This window comes from Haliotis cracherodii, unplaced genomic scaffold (assembly GCF_022045235.1).
Source record: "Haliotis cracherodii isolate W230 unplaced genomic scaffold, xgHalCrac1.p SCAF_5, whole genome shotgun sequence".
Classification (NCBI taxonomy): domain Eukaryota; kingdom Metazoa; phylum Mollusca; class Gastropoda; order Lepetellida; family Haliotidae; genus Haliotis; species Haliotis cracherodii.
Window position 1 is genome coordinate 28,076,726 of NW_027266308.1, and position 20,653 is coordinate 28,097,378.

The window sequence follows — 20,653 nt, forward strand, 5'->3', positions numbered from 1 at the left end:
TCGTAAGGGATGGGGACAAATTTTGGTTTCATACTATAATTGTAGAAAATATTCATTACATATATAAAAAAAGAGCAACAATTAATATTTCCAATTTATATACACAGTGGTATAAATCAGTTAAGATATGTTATTTAATTTCAGTGTCAAATATATTTTACGACCACATGCATAAATGGGCAATAACGAGACATGGATAATATTTAAGGCCTCCTTCACGCCTTGGAATACAAACTGTTTCTTTATCACTAAAACACTGTTTAAAACTGCGTTCACTCACAGCATTGCATATAAAATATTTAAGAGAGCTTCAAACACTCCAAAACAAGGGGGTTAACCCCAGTGCAGCTCCAAACAGTGACATTTCCGATACCTCTATTGGCTAGGTCAAAGAACACACTGTGTTTAGAGCTTATCTTTGACTGGGAAAGTCCCACGAAATATTTGTACAAATCGATAAAGCTGAATAAGAATGTTTTCCAACTTCAAGTTTAAGTGACATACTTTTATTTTTGTAGTTACTTAAAATATTTATTTTAAGGTTTATAGTTATCATTATGCCCCAATTTCAGTGATATGCAATTGTATTGCTGATATTTGTTTTATCGAGTTGTGTGAATACGAATTGGCGGGACATACGCAATGGCTGCGAAGTTGAAGTCACACATTCAGTCGTCTTTCAAGATGCATGGCCTCACTCTCAGGAGGTGTGTAATCAGATATTATTTTGTGAAATAATCGGAAACAAACACTAGAGTCCACTCATTGATCTCGACATATACAAACACCTTTTCGCAGGACCATGTTTATTTTGAAAGCAGTGATTTGGCAGTAAACATGACATCACAATAAAGTGGAACTGTCATTCAAGTGTCTGTCCATACACTGTGTCGTCTGATGCTATGTATTGGACTCCCATGTACAACAATATTCATCCAATAAGATACATACCGTACTATTGATCATGGAGATTTCGATGTATTCTGCCTCCCAAGTTCTTCAGAACCAATCCATAACCAGCTGACAACACTTCAATGACAAAAAACATATGTGATTCAAGTTTAAGTTCATATTTGAGTAGATCTACATGAAATAACATCCCTTATTACTGGAGTACATGCTTTCAACAGGAAATGTGATTTTTTTTTTAAGTATTAAGGGGCCTGGCAGGTTCAGGGAGAATTGACCTAATTATATATATATTGTGTGATATGCCCCCAAACAGACTTTGTATTATCTTGCAATGTTTTATGTTCTTTGACTGCCATAACTTTTCACGTAAAGGGAAATTTATTTTATATAAACTTATCTAAATTACTGTTCTCTGTGTGTGTGTGTGTGTGTGTGTGTGTCTATACACACATGCTTTCACACACACACACACATTTTATGGTGTATGTGTATATTGCTGTATGTTATTGGGATGAGATTTGTCTGTCTGTGTGTCTATCTATATTAATTATTTGTTTTCATTGGAGGCATTATTCACTATTGTACTTCTCTGAAAGGACAGAATATATATAATGTTGATAAATATATATTGTTAATTAACAGTTTAGACTTTTCTGCACTTGCTTCTGACCATCTTCCCGAGGCAAGGGAGTTAACTGACTAGAAAAATCAAGTTTCGACCGTTTGCTGAACTGGGCTGATATGGAATTATTTTTTGGCTGGACTAATGAGTCATAGTCCAATCATATTCATGTAACGACACTGACATCTGGTTCATATAAACTGCTGTGTAGATTTCGGTTGATTTGCAAAGCATGTGTACCGCCAACTTGGCGTCAACACATATTTTCCAAATCTTTTCATGTTTTTAATCAAGGTGATCACGTGATTTGATGCACTACGTGAAGTAAGACCCGTCTTATCACAATATATATCTTGATTATTGATCAGATCGTCTTCACCGGGCGCCAGCGTTTTGTTTGAAGCAAATGCAAGTAATATGAGAGGTGGAATCTGATTGGTCAATACTGAATAGGAGGGACATAACTCGTATTAGCCACTGGTGGCGCTACGATCGAACCCAGACATTCCATCCTATTTCGGTAAGGTCGGAAACTGGACTTTTACAGTCAGTTAACTCCCTTGCCTCAGGAAGATAGGTATCCATCTTCAAGAGGCAAGAGTGTCCACTGGCCTATTTATAAAAGTCTAGTTTCCACCAAGTAGGCTTTGATACAGGATAGCGGACACACTTGCTTTGGCAAGATGTGAATATTGATATTTGTCTGATGCTTATCTAACCACAAAATGCTTTCACATATGGATAGTATTACTGATGTTCCAGTTTCTTCCGTTGATGAGTGTTTGTTGTTGCCATGGTTACAGTGAGGCCAGCCGCTACCTTGTGGACGTGTTGACCCCTGTGACCGATGTACAAAGAGACACCTGGATGGAGAAAATCATTGAGATTGTGCAGAAACAACCATGTGAGTTATCCCCCTTTATACTGTACTCTGTAACTAGGGTTTTTAGCTGTTAATAAATATTTTCAAAACAAAAAGTTTACGAAGGCTCAATAATAAATAAAAATGTGGTTTAGAAGCATAAAATGTCTAGGCTCAGGGATGGAAATTGGCTCTAGCCTGCTAGCACAAGTTTTGTTAATGTTTAGGTAATCTTAAGGGTTAGTAGAATTTCAAACATTTTCGGGGGTATTGCTATATGTTATCACTATTCAGCTAGTTGATGTTCTTGGTTAATTTGGGGGTACAGGTGGCCCAGTCGTCTAAGGCACCGCTATTCGATGTGCAGAGTTGCGTCCCTTGGGCACGCCAGAAACCTATGATTGTGGGTTCGAATCCCGGTTACCCCGATTATGTTTCTAGGTTTGTCAGCACCATACCCGTGCTCGTGGGTTTCACCGAAGTGGTAAACGTCTGAGACCTGCATCACTTCGGGCTTTCCTCCCACATTAAGCTGACACACCGTGATATAACTGGAACACTGTTAAAAGCGGCGTTAAACCCAACTCACTCACTCACTCATTCTTGGCTAATTTGTATACCAGACATCTGTTGTTTATTATTATTATTACATATCCACAAACAGGGCCTTTCAGATGAGTTAAGAAAGCTAAGAAGCCAGTGGCTCCTCATTTTAGCTTACTCACTGTTTGTAATATCCGTTTTGATTTAAAACCAAATTTATTGCAAGATTTGCACATACTGTGATACATTTTTCATGTCAATAATTGTGCCTTTCTGATGTTGCAGTATCGTCCTCCATGATCGACCGGACAGTGTGTGAATCAGCAGTACAGGAGTGCAATGATGAGCAGGAGGATGAAGGGTAACGCATTCCATTGTTTGGACCCGAGCTTCAGATAAACTGCGTATCATGCAAAATATGCATTCTAAATCGCCAAAAGCTAATTAAATTTTAGTTGCTTGTGTACAAATATGCACTAAGAAATCCAAAGCATTACATCACTGCAAGTACCTGTTGTAGCCTTTTTCCGCTTCCGTACCTGTGTGTCTTTGCAGATGTTTTTTTACTGACTGAATGCATCACTTGTTAGGGGTAGAAACAAACAGTTTCAGTCCACTAGTCCTTACAATGATAGCATATAGAAAACCCCTTAAAATTGGTAAATTTCTACTAGTCCTTATGACACCTTAACTATTGGACAGATTGGTAAGGACTATAGGACTAGTGCTAATTTCTAATGCTGCTTGTTCATCAACTCTGCTACTGCAAATAATGCCTAAATGTGTAACATCTGTCTTGTTAATTAGACAGCCATTGCTGTTATGATGTAATGTGACATGTGACTGAATCACGTCGGGCAGCACACGAAGATATGCTGATTAGAAGTTACCTGAAAGAACTGGAAATAGAATTATTTAAAAAACTTCCACTCATTGGATTAGAAAACCCAATTGTGAGTGAGATGGGTTTTAATGCTGCTTTGAACAGTATTCCATTTATATCACAGCGTGTCAGCCTAATTAGGGAGGAAAGCCTGAAGTGACGGAGGTCTCAAACGTTCAGACTTTGTTGAAACCACGAGCACGGGTATGGTGCTGACAAACCTAGAAACATAATCGGGGCGAACCGTGATTCGAACCCACAATCATAGGTTTCTAGCGTGCCCAAAGGGATGCAACTCTGCACAGCGAATTGGGGCAGCTGAGCGACTGGCCCCCCAAACCCAATAGACTGTACCCAAGAGAGTTAACATCTATTGAATCCCTGAAGAAAACTATCACTACCCAATGTGAATGATAACATGTGTAAATACTCCATACTTATTAACAGTATGATATGAAATCTGATTTACGAAGCGAGCTTGACCATTTTGACAGGAGTAGAAATCAATACCGTTTCAGGATTGTCCTCTAAATTCCTTGGATGTATAGTTGTTCATCTCTTTCAGAGACAAAGTCTTCTGTATCATCGATGCTTTCTCAGTTCCAAGATTTTCATATCATCAAGAGAGGAAAAAGTTTATACCGTAAGTGTAATTTAATCATATCATCTTCAAAATATTTACAGGCTTTTTTTCAATTTAAACTTTAATGGAGGCATATTTTTGATAGTGTCCTGTAGGAGACTTCTATCACAGTATTTCTATTTGGGAATTGGTTTTTGAATAATTTACTTGGCACTAATAAATTAGACATGATCCCAATTCCTGAACACCTTTTGTCTCATGTGATACAGGATGTGTTTTATTGGAGTCCTGCATGTCTGTCAGTCCGGCAGTATCAGGAAGCCGAAGGTGTAAGTATTTCCACAGAATAAGGAATGATGCAGATTAAATATCTATTGTAGAGACAGCGACATGGGATATTCATCACCAGTGCTCCATGGAAGCTCCCTGGATAAAGCAGCACTCTTTCGGGACCGATACACCACACTACACCAGGTACTTGACGAGTATGATGTTGATGATGATGATGGAGGAGAGGGCGGTGGTGGTGGTGATTGTGATGATGATAATGAAGAGGATGGTGATGAGGATAATGATGAGGATGGTGATGATAATGATGAGGATTATGGTGATGATAATGATGAGGATTATAGTGATGATAATGATGAGGATGGGGATGATGATAATGATGAGGATGGGGATGATAATGATGGTGATGATTAGGATGGGAATGATAATGATGAGGATGGTGATGATGATAATGATTAGGATGAGGGTGATGATGAGGATGGGGATGATAATGCTGAGGATGGTGAGGATGATTAGGATGAGGGTGATGATGAGGATGGGGATGATAATGCTGAGGATGGGGATGATGATAATGATGAGGATTATGGTGATGAGGATGGTTATAATGATGATGAGGATGGGGATGATAATGATGAGGATGGTGATGATAATGATTAGGATGAGGATTATGGTGATGAGAAGGAGGATGGTGATGAGAAGGAGGATGGTGATGATATTGATGAGGATGGTGATGATAATGATTAGGATGTGGATTATGGTGATGATGAGGATGGGATGATTATAATGATGAGGATGGTGATGAGAAGGATGATGGTGGTGATGAGGAGGAGGATGTTAATGATGAGGATGGTGATGTTGATAATGATTAAGATGGTGATGATAATGATTAGGATGAGGATTTTGGTGATGATGAGGATGGTGATGAGAAAGATGATGGTGGTGATGATGAGAAGAAGGAGGATTATGATGATGGTGATGCTGGTGATGATATGAAAACATTTTGCTTCATAATATTTTTGATTATCTGCACATTGTATGGTTTAAAAACTTGTACTTGTTTTCCAAAAACTGAACTCCAAAATGTGGGATGCATATCTACACAAGTGCATGTTATTCATACTGCATGTCTAGAGGATTCATTACAAGTGTTGTGATGTTAGCCTGCAGTAGCACTCCCATTTTCTCTCCCGAAACATCTCCAACATCAACATGATGCAAGGAATCTATGTTGTTCCCTTGATTGTATAAACACCAACTCACATGCACCAGTTAAAAAGTGCCGTTTCCACCATCCGGTTATCTAACTCGCTTTTTTTTTGTCATTGGGGCATGACATGCATGGTTTAATGTCATACATTTATGGAATGATAAATGCTTTAGTTAAATTATAAAAGAAACTTTGGCACTAATTATGATTTGAGCTTGTGTATTTGAAGTCTGTTCTTCAATCTGTACGTGTTTTGATATATAAAAAAGAATTATTATTTGTATTATTATTATTATTATTATTATTATAGGAACAAATCAACTTTTAGAGGGGTTGTACATGTATGAAATTCATATCGTTATGTTGCTTTCGTCTATTGTTACAGTTATATTAGGATATCCATTTCACAATCGGGCCACCCGTGGGGATGGCAGGTCAGAATAGATCCTTAGCAATCTTTACTTATTGTAAGAGACGACTGAGTGGGTAGGTTAGATGACTTGGTTGAGTGCATGTCATTGTACCTCAAATGTGTGGATCGTTGCTCACAATATCAATCACTGGATTGGCTTTCACAGACAGCTCTATTTACAGGAATATGTTGGAATATTGCTGACTGAGGCAAAAACATATCAAATAAATGATAGTCATGCATTTACAACTCGGTGTACAAATGGTGTATAAATCTTTTCTCATTTCAGCGGACGTTGCGTCATGACCTATTTACAGCGCCCGCTCTTGGTTCAGTCCCAGAAGAACAAAGTAAAAAGTTCCAGGTGTGTACAGTTTTTCTACAATGCATATTGTACATGCTGTGTATGTATATGCAAATACAGACAGCTGGGCATAAACCTGACATTTCTACTGTTCGCTATGTGGAAAGATCCCCAGCACCCTGTGTTTGCCATGAAAACTGACCCAGATGAGGATTGGTAGGCCACAATGGTGGTGTGAGTTGTTGACCATCCACAATGTCATCATACGTTGGTGATGTGAGTTGTTGCCCATCCACAGTGTCATCATACGTTGGTGATGTGATTCTCTTTCTGATTAAATCCTCCTTGGGGCACTTATTGCATTTTCCTTGCTCAAGAAAATCTACATGACATAGTTGTAACCATTTTCCTTAATAAAAAATGTTACCCCACAAAAAACTTCGTTTTTGTATGATATACGACCACCCTTACGGGTCTCACCACCAACGGCGCCTCACGCCAGGGGGAGCAACTCTCACCCAAATCACTTTCCTTATGTCATCTGTAAGAGACAGACGTGTTGATTTTTCACACAAAACAAAATAAGAGAAATCTATGACAAAACCCAAGGTGGTGTGTTAATTTATAAACTACACTTACCTTTTTTACGGGTTTTGCACCTTAGCGCGTAACACGCCCCTTTGGTGTTATAATTATACTACGACATTGGCTATTAGTATCGCGTTACAAATCGCATTCTACATTAACGCCTTTGCTTCTAGTTTCACAATTTATGCACGTATCTTTCCAATCTTTATATCGCACTGATACACGTTAATACCCTTCCCGCCCATCTCAGAAATTACGGTATTGTTTACAAAGACCTTCAAACTGTGTACGGGTTGTTCTAAGACAGGCACGAACGCTGCCTGATATGTCTGGCGGAGGACATTACCTTTACCCCCTAAAAGAGACAAGTTGACTTGTTCCACTTTAAAGAGGTCTATTAAAGGCGGGGGTAGATATCAGATCTACTAAGACATCCCCCCCTCCCCATCTAAAAAGGGTAAAAAAGCTGCCGAGATTGTCTCCCCCGCTCCCTCTCCGGGGGCCGGGGGAGAAGGCTCGAGGGTCCCCGTAGTAAGCACTGCACCCTCTCCTGCACTGTCTTTGGCAGACTGTTCTGCGTTTCTTAAGTCGCCGATGGCGTCGATGATGGAGGAGGTGAAGTCTCGGCTCCGGCAGGAGCTACGGGCTGAGCTTTCCCCGTTGTGGGCGCCGGACGCGGCTTCGAGATCTGTGTTATGCCCGACGTCGGCCGAGGCAGGCCACTTGATCTCGGGGACGATCCGAGACCGGGCTTCGGCTCCGGCTCGAGGTCGCTCCCCAGCGGAGGGGTGGCGGGCGCCGGCCCGTGCACTACCGACGCACAATTTTCCCTAGCGGAGCCAGACGCCTCTTCCGAGGCCGAGGCTTTCACTAGTGGATTCGTAGCCCGGAGCCAGGGGGGTTCCCTTTGTCTCGGGGACGATCCGAGACCGAGCTTCGGCTCCGGCTCGAGGTCGCTCCCAAGCGTAGTGGTGGCGGGCGCCGGCCCGTGCACCACCGATGCACAATTTTCCCTAGCGGAGCCAGACGCCTCTTCCGAGGCCGAGGCTTCCACTAGTGGATACCTAGCCCGGGGCCAGGTTGGTTCCCTTTGTCTCGGGGACGATCCGAGACCGAGCTTCGGCTCTGGCTCGCGGTCGCTCCCCAGCGTAGTGGTGGCGGGCGCCGGCCCGTGCACTACCGACGCACAATTTTTCCTAGCGGAGCCAGACGCCTCTTCCGAGGCCGAGGCTTCCACTAGTGGATACCTAGCCCGGTGCCAGGTGGGTTCCCTTGAACCTCCGGCACCTCGGCACCGGGACTCGGCATCGGGCCGGGTGCAGAGGCACGTGCGGGACAGGATTGTCCAGGTACTGCCTCAGGTGGCTGCGCCCATGCCAGAGTCGGAGACACCCAACTTGACTAAGGTCAAGCAGGGCCGGCGGTTGCCCCCCTTTTCCCGCGTGCGGTGCGGAGTTGAAGGCTGCTTACATATGCTTCGAGGAGCAATATCATAATGCATGCCAACAGCTCCGTGTGTCCGTACACTCCGCGTATCTGTCGGCTGTACAGAGGGAGTTAGCGGGAGAGGGGCCGGTCGACTCTTCGGAGTTGGCCGCGCAACTAACGGAAGTTCAGTTATCTTACGCGGGACGCTATTCGTAGCTGTGCCTCGCAGATGATGTGCGCTGTTATAGGCATGCGCAGGCGGTGGATGTCGGTATCTAAATACTCGACTTACACACGCCAAGACCTACTTGCTTTGCCGTATAAGAGGGTGCCACCCTCTTCCCTGGGGCTCAGCAGGTGGTCCGAGAGGCCGCTCAATTGTATACTTCCATCAAAGACTCATAAGGCCATGTTGGAGGTACCAAGCGTTAAAACCGCGTAAGCGGGCCTCTCCAATTGTTCCCTCCTACGCTAACGCACGGGTCAGACGTCCACACCTGCTTGGAAGCCGCCGCTTCCTTCAGGTATAAGGGCGCCGGGAGGAGCAAGAGAGGCACGGGCCGGGGCAAGGCAGCTGGTCGAGACCAACAGCTTATTCGCGGGGCTGGGAACGATGAGTTCCCATTAGCGCCCGAAGAGCCCCGGGTGAACCCACAGTCGCAAGTTGTCGAACTGCCGACAGCCGGGGTCCACTGCCTCCAGCTGGATGTCCCCGTAGGCGGCCGACTGGCTCTATTCCTGAAGGAATCGGAGACAGTTACATCACAATCCCCGGACCCCGTCCATTTTAAGGGATGGCCATTTGCCTCGGTGGAAACATCATCCGCCTTCCCCTTCTCCGGGATAAAGCACACTCCGGTGCCTGCTACCCGAGAGAAGGCGGAATTCCTCCGTGCCGAGGTCGACGCACTTATGAAAGCTGCGATCGAACCGGGTCCCGAGGGACAGGAAAGCGAGGGCTTCTACTCGACTTGTTTCCTAGTCACCAAACAGTGATCTCACCTGTCGAGACAGGAAAATGGCTAACGTCAATAGACTTAAATACGCCTGTCTCCACATACCAATACACCCCGAGTTCAAGAAATACCTGAGGTTTTCTTTCGACGGGAGGTGTTATCAGTTCAGGGTTCTACCATTCGGGATCTTCACGGCCCCGAGGGTGTTCACCAAGCTGATGTTGATTCCCGCCCAAGTGGCCAGGTCAAAAGGTCGGTTCTGCCATCCGTACCTCGACGACTGGTTACTAAGAGCTCTATCGCAATCCCTGAGTCAGATAGCTACACAACAAGTGATAGATATTCTGATCACTCTAGGGTGGATGGTCAATCTCAAGACGTCAGATCTGAGCCCCACTCAGAATCTAGTCTTCCTAGTGGCTAATGTCAACATGGTGAGAGGACGTGTATCTCTGTCACAAGATATCAAGTCCCTTAATCGCAAGTCACACTGCTCGTACATAGCTCCAGTTACTGGACAACATGGCGGCGACAGTGGATTTGGTCTGGCGGGGCGCTTGAGAATGAGTCCCATTCAACAAGCACTCTGTCGACTTTAGGCGAACTCGGAAGATCTTGAGACTGTGCTCGAGACTCCGTAGTGGCTCATTACACACCTCCAGTGGTGGACCGAGGTCGGGAATCTGTCCCGGGGGCTCCCCCTCGACACTCCCGTTCCGTCTCTCACAGTTCAAACAGACGCGTCACTCTCCGGCTGGGGAGGCGTTCTGAATGATCACACTGCCTCGGGACTATGGTCCCAGCAGGAGATCAAACTGCATATCAATGTGCTAGAACTGAGAGCGGTCAGGTGGGTGTTCCAACGCTTCCCGGGTCTGCTTCGTGGCCAAGTGGTTCGTCTAGAGATGGACAACCAAACGGCGATGACTTACATCCGGAAGCAGGGGGGAACGGCGTCTCCGTCGCTTCGACGAAAGATGTGGCAGTTCCTACAATAGTGCGACTATTACGATATCAGGGTGCTACCTGTTTATCTCCCGGGGGTGGACAACGTCCGTACGGACGCTCTGTCTCGCCGGATCCTCGCTCCTCACGAGTGGAGGCTCGACCCGGGGATATTCGGGATTTTCTCCCTGTTATACAGGCCGTTACAGGTGGATCTGTTTGCGTCTGTGATGAATCACCAGACACCAACGTTCTGCTCCCGAGTCCACGACCCAAGGTCGGTGGCACCGGACGCCTTCCAGCTAGATTGGACGGACAGAATTCTGTGGGCATTCCCCCCAGTACCTCTGATTTCTAAGGTCCTGTCTCAGCTAAGCACTCAGCCTGCGCGACTAATTGTGCTCCTGGCACCTCTTTAGTCGGCGCAGAGTGGGTTTCAAGTAATACTCAGGTTTCTGGCTCAGCCTCCTGTTATATTACCTTTATGACCGGACCTCCTATCCCAGAACGGGGACCTCCACCCAAATCCCAGGATTCAATGGGTGGCTTGGCCACTGTCAGGAATCGCCTCCAGAAGAGCGGTATTCCTGCACGAGTTGCAGACACAATACTGGCTTCGCGGAGGGCTTCGACAAACGTTCAGTACGATAGATAGGCCTGCTATGCGCCCTGGTGTGTCGATAGAGGGATTGCAGATCTTTTTTTTCAGCAGATCTCGTATCCGTGCTTGAGTTTCTCCAGTCGCGACTAGATGACGGCATCAACAGTCCGGGGGTACTCTACAGCTATCGCAGCTTTTCACGTCACTGTCGACGGGGCACTTCTGGGTGCACACCCATTAGTGCAGCGCTTTTTAGCAGGTGTGGACAGGATCCGACCGCCAGTCCGGCGGATCAGTCCCCCTTGGGACTTGTCAATCATTCTCGATTGGCTGTCCGGTCCTTCCTTTCGGGATCTGTCGTCTCTCTCTCTTCAGCTGTTGAGCTGGGAGACGGCGTTCCTTGTGGTGGTAACGTCCGGCAGATGGGTAGGCGACATTCGTGTTATGTCAGCCGATCCCGAAATAACTGTCTTCCATGCGGTCGATAAATATCACCGGGACAGAGTCAGTTTTCGACTACCGGACTCTTACCGTCAAAGGGTCGCACACTCTTCCACGTGAACGGCTCCTATTGAGCTACCTGCTCTTTCACAGCCTTCCTCGTCGGGGACCACTGCAAGAATGCTCATGTCTTGGATGTCCGCACGACTCTCAAGGCCTATATCAGCAGAAATATTGGTGTCCGTAAGGATAACCAACTATTTTGCTGTTACGGCGGTAGGAAGGTTGGCTCACCTGCGAGTAAACAATCTATCTCGAGGTGGATAGTTTCAACCATTTGTACAGCGTAATCGCTTACAGGCAGGGACCCCCCTACCAGGTTGAAGGCTCATTAGGTTAGAGCAGATCTGCTCCGCGGCTATTTGGAGCCAGCCGAGCACGATTCATCAAACCTTACCAACTCGACAAACACTCAAGCGAGCGTACTCGGTTTGGTCAGTCAGTTCTCCGAACGGGGCAAAGTTCTAATCTCTAGCCGATTGAGCATTCGAGATTTGAGACAGTCCTCCGGTTATACTGCTCAGTAATGGTCCGGATTTTATCTTCTGCGGTCGATAAATATCAGTCCTTACTACTCGATAATACTCGTATTTTGCGCACGCTCTCCTTCGATCCACGGGTACCCTCTGGCCTAGCTCAGCGCTGGTTATGGTCTCTCGTGATCTACGCCCCTATATCACTTGTTCAAAAAAAGTGTGGGGGTGGGAGGTGTTTCGAGTTCTCAACTTATGACAAGCCGCAAAAACAGGCTTTATCATAATATATGGTCGACCGCGCCCTGTCTCTAGCCTCCGCCTTTCGACGGTGGTGCCTCACGATAAGGTTGGTTCCATTTATTGAACTCAATATTTTATTCTGTTGAATAATCAAATACGATGTATTTATTTATGCCTGTTGCTGACGGATGCCACTTCCTAGATTATCTTTGGGAGTCTGTCCTGATGCAATAAGTGCCCCAAGGAGGATTTAATCAGAAAGAGAATTTTACAAACCTGTAGAGGTTATGAATTCTCTGATGAAATCCTCCTTGGGGCACGGCCACCCACCTCCCCACATTCCGTCAGCATTTGACATATGGAAAGTGATTTGGGTGAGAGTTGCTCCCCCTGGCGTGAGGCGCCGTTGGTGGTGAGGCCCCGTAAGGGTGGTCGTATATCATACAAAAACGAAGTTTTTTGTGTGGTAACATTTTTTATTAAGGAAAATGGTTACAACTATGTCATGTAGATTTTCTTGAGCAAGGAAAATGCAATAAGTGCCCCAAGGAGGATTTCATCAGAGAATTCATAACCTCTACAGGTTTGTAAAAGTTGTTGCCCATCCACAGTGTCATGATACGTTGGTGGTGTGAGTTGTTGCCCATACACAATGTCATCATACGTTGGTGATGTGAGTTGTTGCCCATCCACAATGTTATCATACCCTGGTGGTGTGAGTTGTTGCCCATCCACAATGTCATCATACGTTGGTGATGTGAGTTGTTGACCATCCACAATGTCATCATACCCTGGAGGTGTGAGTTGTTGCCCATCCACAATGTCATCGTACCCTGGTGGTGTGAGTTGTTGCCCATCCACAATGTCATCATACCCTGGTGGTGTGAGTTGTTGCCCATCCACAATGTCATCATACGTTGGTGGTGTGAGTTGTTGATCATCCACAATGTCATCATACGTTGGTGGTGTGAGTTGTTGCCCATCCACAATGTCATCATACGTTGGTGGTGTGAGTTGTTGCCCATCCACAATGTCATCATACCCTGGTGGTGTGAGTTGTTGCCCATCCACAATGTCATCATACCCTCGAGGTGTGAGTTGTTGCCCATCCACAATGTCCTCGTACACTGGAGGTGTGAGTTGTTGCCCATCCACAATGTCATCATACCCTGGAGGTGTGAGTTGTTGCCCATCCACAGTGTCATCATACGTTGGTGGTGTGAGTTGTTGATCATCCAAAATGTCATCATACCCTGGAGGTGTGAGTTGTTGCCCATCCACAATGTCATCATACGTTGGTGATGTGAGTTGTTGCCTATCCACAATGTCATCATACCCTGGAGGTGTGAGTTGTTGTCCATCCACAATGTCATCGTACCCTGGAGGTGTGAGTTGTTGCCCATCCACAATGTCATCGTACCCTGGTGGTGTGTTGTTGACCATCCACAATGTCATCATACGTTGGTGGTGTGAGTTGTTGCCCATCCACAATGTCATCATACCCTGGTGGTGTGAGTTGTTGCCCATCCACAATGTCATCATACCCTGGTGGTGTGAGTTGTTGACCATCCACAATGTCATCATACCCTGGAGGTGTGAGTGGTTGACCATCCACAATGTCATCATACGTTGGTGGTTTGAGTTGTTGCCCATCCACTGTGTCATCATACCCTGGTGGTGTGAGTTGTTGACCATCCACAATGTCATTGTACCCTGGTGGTGTGAGTTGTTGCCCATCCACAATGTCATCGTACCCTCGTGGTGTGGTGGTGATTTTCAAAGGATTTTCGTAGTAACAGTTGGTCCTCTAGAAAATTCTTTGATATCAGATGTGTTCATGCAGCTGTGATGTTTATATTTCAGTTAAAACCTATTGAATATTTATTGGGAAGTACAGCCAAGCTGGGAGACATCATTATCCTGGGGATGCTGACTCAACTTAAAGAGGTAGGAAGTTGGGTTTTTTTATGTTGAAGCACTTTCCGAAACTAATATTGGTGAATGTAAGTCATTTTCTCTCATGTTTTTAAATTTGTTCAGTATTTCTAATACCTGACTAACCTTATAATCATGTATACATATCAGTTTTATGTATCTCTTTTATGTGATGCAGTTGAAACTATACTGGTATACCTCTTTGGGGGGTGTTCTATTCCAGTTTAGAATAGGTCCCCAGCATCCTTTGTTTGTCCCTTGAGGCAACCCAGTTGGTCAGACTCTGTGATTTGGTTGATTGTGTGTCATTGCCAAGGTTTGTACAGGCTTGAAAAGGCCTTGAATTTTGAGGTCCCTCTTGAAAAGCCTTGATTTTTATTGCCAACCTTGAAAAGCCTTGACATTTTACAAATGAAATATACTTATTTTTTTTAAATATCAAAATTTATGGCTTAATTCATTTTGTTTGTTGGTTGTGAAAATAAATCTTGTTGAAAAATTTGTGATGGTCATACTGCTTCTTAGTTCGTATGAATAATAGATGGTTTGCTGGATTAAAAAAAAGTAATGACAGACTATGGCTAATAACCCAAATAAAATAGCCTCGCAAAATGATGGTTTAAAGCCTTGAAAAGCCCTTTAATTTTAGTGTCTCATATCTGCATGAACCTTTAGTGTCTGATATATGTATGAACCTTTAGTGTCTGATATCTGTATGAACCTGTAGTGTCTGATATCTGTATGAACTTTTAGTGTCTGATATCTGTTTGAACCTATGTCTTATATCTGTATGAACCTTTAGCTGTTTAGAGTCTGATATCTGTATGAACCTATAATGTCTCATATCTGTATGAACCTTTAGTGTCTCATATCCGTATGAACCTATAGTGTCTTATATCTGTATGAACCTTTAGTCTCATATCTGTATGGAGCTTTAGTCTCATATCTGTATGAACCTTTAGTGTCCTATACCTGTATGAACCTTTAGTGTCCTATACCTGTATGAACCTAAAGTGTCCTATATCTGTATGAACCTATAGTGTCCTATACCTGTATGAACCTATAGTGTCCTATACCTGTATGAACCTATAGTGTCCTATATCTGTATGAACCTTTAGTGTCTGATATCTGTATGAACCTATGGTGTCTTATACCTGTATGAACCTATAGTGTCCTATATCACTATGAACCTATAGTGTCCTATACCTGTATGAACCTATAGTGTCCTATACCTGTATGAACCTATAGTGTCCTATACCTGTATGAACCTATAGTGTCCTATACCTGTATGAACCTATAGTGTCCTATACCTGTATGAACCTATAGTGTCCTATACCTGTATGAACCTATAGTGTCCTATACCTGTATGAACCTATAGTGTCCTATATCTGTATGAACCTTTAGTGTCTGATATCTGTATGAATCTATGGTGTCTTATACCTGTATGAACCTATAGTGTCCTATATCTGTATGAACCATTAGTGTCCTATATCTGTATGAACCTTGATTGCAAACCAGCGGCATTGGATGTTGCTCATAACGTCAATCTCTGGCTGTGTCTGGACCAGACTCAGTTATTGTTAGACACCCATCATGTACACAGACCCGTGCCAACCACATTCATACAGTTCACCTTTTGCGGAATTGAAGGTCGAATGACATCACACGCGGCTATGGTGACGTAATCCATTGTGGATGATGTGTTGCAACTTCTTGTAATCTGAAACTATGTTATTTTCAAGGATCTTTACTCATGGCAATGTTTGATATTTAGGGATTTTGTCACTTTTGCTATGACTTTCTGTCACTTTCCTCCTCAGCTTGAATAATTGTGTGTTTCAGGGGAAGTGGTACTTGGAGGATCCTACAGGAGCCGTGCCCCTGGAGCTGACTAGTGCTATATCCTTTAGGTGTACTTTGGTGGAGCCGGATCTAAAAAATAGGGGGAATTACGAAATATATGTGTGTTTTGAAATTTGAGGTAGTCTAACTGTAGATACCTTTTATTATTCCCCGCCACGAAGTGGAAGGGAGCTATAGGAATGCATGCTGTCCGTCCGTCCGTCTGTCTGTCGGTCATGTTTCGTTTCGTTTCTGGAGCAGAACTCCGAAACCATGAGAGATATCTTAACCTATACCTTAACTTGGCACTGAGATAGGTCTAGGGTAAACTGGTGCCTTTTGATAGTTTGGGATTTAAAAAAATAATTTTTTACTTCAACTGAAAATCCCGATAGTGCTCGTTTCCAGATTGTGTGGCCCTGACACAGTGGTTTGTGTGTTTTTGTTAATAATAAAAGAAATAAATTTCACTGTGTTTTTTAAGCTGTTGTTCTGATATTGAACATATACAATTCTAACTGGTTACTGGCAGTCGTTGTTATGTGCATCAATGCGTAGGCTTTGGATAGGTCGATGTTTTCATGTGCAGGGTTGTTCAAATTTGTATGTGAGAAGGCATGTTAAGTTTGAGGTATCAAATGGATTTTAGTCCTGCTTGAAGAAGATAAGAATCTTTACTATGTTTCCAATTGTAGGAAAATTTAAGCTTTGAAAACTCGATCAGAATTGTAGCCCTCAAATGCTAATACATCTTCCCGAGGCAAGGGTGTTAACTGACTGTAATAATCCAGTTTCAACCCTTGCCAAAAAGGCTGAATTTTTTTGCAAAATTGTAGCACCTCCCTTCTATGTCCCTTCTCCCAGGCTCCTCGCAGAGCTCTCTATACTATTGCTACCACCAGTCAAAACTCTCCACTTTGATAGCTGGCCCCAACCATTCTTGGAGTTGAACTTGCAACCAATCAAATTCCACCTCTCATTTCACTATGCATCTCCTTCAAACAAAATGGCAGCGCCAAGTGAAGACGATCTGATCGATAATCTAGATCTTTATTGTAATAAAATGGGTCTTACTTAGCAAAGTGCTTCAAATCACGTGATCACTTTGGTTAAAAACATGAAAAGATTTGGAACATATCTGTTGTGATATCTAAGTGACAGTAAACATACTTCTCAAATCCAGCAATCAACCGAAATCTGCATGGCAGTTTACAAACTGGACGTTAATTTAGTTACTCGATTTTGATTGGACTATGCATAGACTCGTTAGTCCAGTTCAGCAAGGTTGGAAACTGGAAATAGCGATATGTTTACCATGTTGATGGAAACATCACTGAAATAGCAATATGTTTACCATGTTGATGGAAACATCATTGAAATAGTGATATGTTTACCATGTTGATTGAAGCATCATTGAAATAGCGATATGTTTACCATGTTGATGGAAACATCACTGAAATAGCGATATGTTTACCATGTTGATGAGAACATCATTGTAATAGCGATATGTTTACCATGTTGATGGAAACGTCACTGAAATAGAGATGTGTTTACCGTGTTGATGGAAACGTCACTGAAATAGAGATGTGTTTACCATGTTGATGGAAACGTCACTGAAATAGAGATATGTTTACCATGTTGATGAGAACATCATTGTAATAGAGATGTGTTTACCATGTTGATGGAGCATATGAGCAACCTCACATCATGATACTGTAGCTCCATAGTGTGATGTATTTCTCAGGAGAGTTTCCTTGACAACTATGCACAGTTTCCACACAGGACTTTTTACAGAGAACTGTTTTGTGTTGGCGGAAGGGTCGTATGAAGATGGCACATTTCACGTGACAGCTTTTGGCTTCCCGCCTCCTGAGCCGAGCAAAACAACAAGGTAGGTATATTTTGTTCATTTATGTTCCATAATTATGGAGTGTATTTACTCATGACTATTAGAGGTGTATTGTGTTAGGCCAGGCTTTTTTTTATTTTTAGGATTACGGATTTTTCAGCCCAAAGTCCATGGTTGGAGGAGGGGGGAAAAAAAGACAGATGCATTTATGTTTTTAATGCAGAATGCCTCTGGCATACTTTCTGAACATATTCTGTGCTCAAAAGACCGCCATTTGTGATGATAAAGCCCCTTGTGACAATAAAAATTCGACCACTTACAACACGGACAATTGTCAAGGGAGGCTATTCATGTTCGGCTTCGAGATCAACAAAGATCGATTATGTATCTCTTTACTAGTTTACAACGGTAGATTCACATGTTTTTTATTAAAAGGTGATGATAACAAATAAAATAACTGACTACATGGCTATCGGCGGGGGGGAAAGAATGGAAATCTGATTTATTTATTTTTTACATTTTCTAAAAAATTTGAGTCGGCAGGTCCGTAATCCGAAAAATATAAAACGCCTGGCCTTACTCAGTTACCTATATATACTGATATAAAGATTGCATTACATTGAAAACATTAGCAATTAAAATCATCCCTCAAATGATATTGTCATTATTTGTTTGTTTGTTGGATCACAGATCCGCAGAACCTATTTATTTTCAAAATTGGAGAGTTATATTTTTCTGCCGACACATATTCATGCCCAATTATTAGCTCACCTGGTCCGATGGACCAAGGTGAGCTTATGCCATACTGTGGCGTACGTTGTCCGTACGTCAACAATTTTTTCAAACAACTTCTTTTTCTGAACCACTAATTGGAAATTAACGAAATTTGACTGGAAATTGAAAATTATACAAATGGGGGGCTGCGGCAAATAGGGATAATTTGGCTATACTGCTTTTAGCAACTTCTTCTCTGGAACCAAGTGATAGATATCAACCATATATGGTTGGAAGCATTCTCCGGTGGTGAGGATTCAAAATTGCACAAATGGAAGGACTGATCACTGCCCAAGGGAATGAGGGGTGGGGCCAAATGGGGGTAATTTAGCTAAATCGTTCAGTCGACGAGTCATAGCAAAATAACTTGCATTAGTAATGTAGAGTCATGTCCCAGGACCGCTGTCCTCTTCACATGAACTTTGCCGAAATTAACTCCCTTTGTCATCCAAGGGAAAACTGTGAAAAAACTAAGCTTTAAGCAGATGAAGGCTCTGAAGAGTAACGAATTCATTTACTTTCTGTGTGTATTTTTTATGTTTGTAAAACATATTGTGATCCAGTTTAAAAAGATGAAGCTGATGTCATCTTTTAAGAGAAGAATTATTCCCTCCTACGACTTCTGATTTTGACCAAAAGAATCTGTGATCCAACAAATGAAAAAATGGCTTAAGAATAAATAGCAATGGCAAATACAGATATGACAAGACGCTTTGCCAGTGCTACAAGAACGTGGCACTGAGTAAGCTATTCAGCAGCAGTGCCCTGTTTCACGTAGCGATCATAGTGTTATGACTGTCGTAAGTCTATGAGTTACGATCATTGAAGCAATACAATTTCTTTGTGAAACACGGCCCTGTAGCGCTATAGTACACAGCCATGAATACTGTAAATGTTATTATGTCATGTTGGTGGTGGCCATGCCTGTAGCTTTCTCATTTTTAAGTAACGTGAAAATATATACAAAATAATAAAAAAAACAATACTTAGTGTGACATTTGACATTGCAGTACATCAGTACTGCAATGCATTGTTACGCTCCTAGTATTAAAGGTGTAAGTTCTCAATCTGACATGCGGAACTTGGTGTATTTCAGCATATTTCTGGTTTATTTTCAGGGCGTATTTTGGAAATATTAACTTTTTTGGTGGCCCATCTAATGTATGTGTTCAAGCTTCGGCGAAGCTGAGACAGATCGAGCTTGACAACGAGGATGCCATGATTGTGTTCCTGTCGGATGTTTGGCTGGACCATGTTAAAGTGAGTAATTATGCGAAAGCGAGTTGTCCATCTCAGGTGTGTGCGTGCGCGTGCATGTGCATGTATGTGCGTGCGCGTGTGTGTGCACGCATGCATGCGTGCGTGATAGTGCTGTTCATGATGTTGACATGGAATTATATATATCATTTTGAATTATATAAGAGGGTCTATATTACTCGCGGGAGACAAAATAATAATAGATATTGTTATGTTTATTGTATTTATTTTCCAGCTGCTTTTCTGTAGGGGAGGTGGGCCCATGAAACGAAAAATAATAAATATGTTACGATTGTGTTAGGGGTCAGATTGCTTGGTAAAACAGGACCCACGTCAGTCTTTTCAATGTCAGTCCATACCGAGTGAGACTGCTGATCTGATCTCTCACATAGGAACAGTCTGTGTCTGCTACAGGCGCCTGTAGATTGTCCAGTGTTTGGGCTTGCAGTATTTTGCCTTGACGTACATAAGTGGGGGTCTAGGGAAAAATTGTAAGGGTCCTAGCAGGCAATATGAGGGTCCTGTAAAGTAAAAAATTGGTGTAGTGTACTGGATGTTTAGATAAATAATTTTGAACCTGGAATGAAACAATGATCATATGGACATGTACAATGTGATATACAGACACCCAGAATAGGTCTTCAG

At 43.1% G+C, this 20,653-nt stretch overlaps 1 protein-coding gene across 1 annotated transcript in view; it reads left to right on the forward strand.

The window, feature by feature from the left end:
• Positions 1-641: 641 nt before the first annotated feature.
• The window catches only part of LOC139442565 (DNA polymerase epsilon subunit 2-like), a 69,240-nt gene continuing 49,228 nt past the window's right edge, over positions 642-20,653 (forward strand). The window contains exons 1-10 of the mRNA XM_071223395.1: positions 642-707; positions 2,338-2,438; positions 3,225-3,300; positions 4,388-4,465; positions 4,786-4,879; positions 6,602-6,676; positions 14,215-14,298; positions 16,129-16,185; positions 17,898-18,019; positions 19,870-20,011. Of these exons, the coding sequence (XP_071079496.1) occupies positions 643-707; positions 2,338-2,438; positions 3,225-3,300; positions 4,388-4,465; positions 4,786-4,879; positions 6,602-6,676; positions 14,215-14,298; positions 16,129-16,185; positions 17,898-18,019; positions 19,870-20,011 (894 nt within the window). The 5' untranslated portion in view covers position 642. The remainder of the gene's footprint in view (positions 708-2,337; positions 2,439-3,224; positions 3,301-4,387; positions 4,466-4,785; positions 4,880-6,601; positions 6,677-14,214; positions 14,299-16,128; positions 16,186-17,897; positions 18,020-19,869; positions 20,012-20,653) is intronic.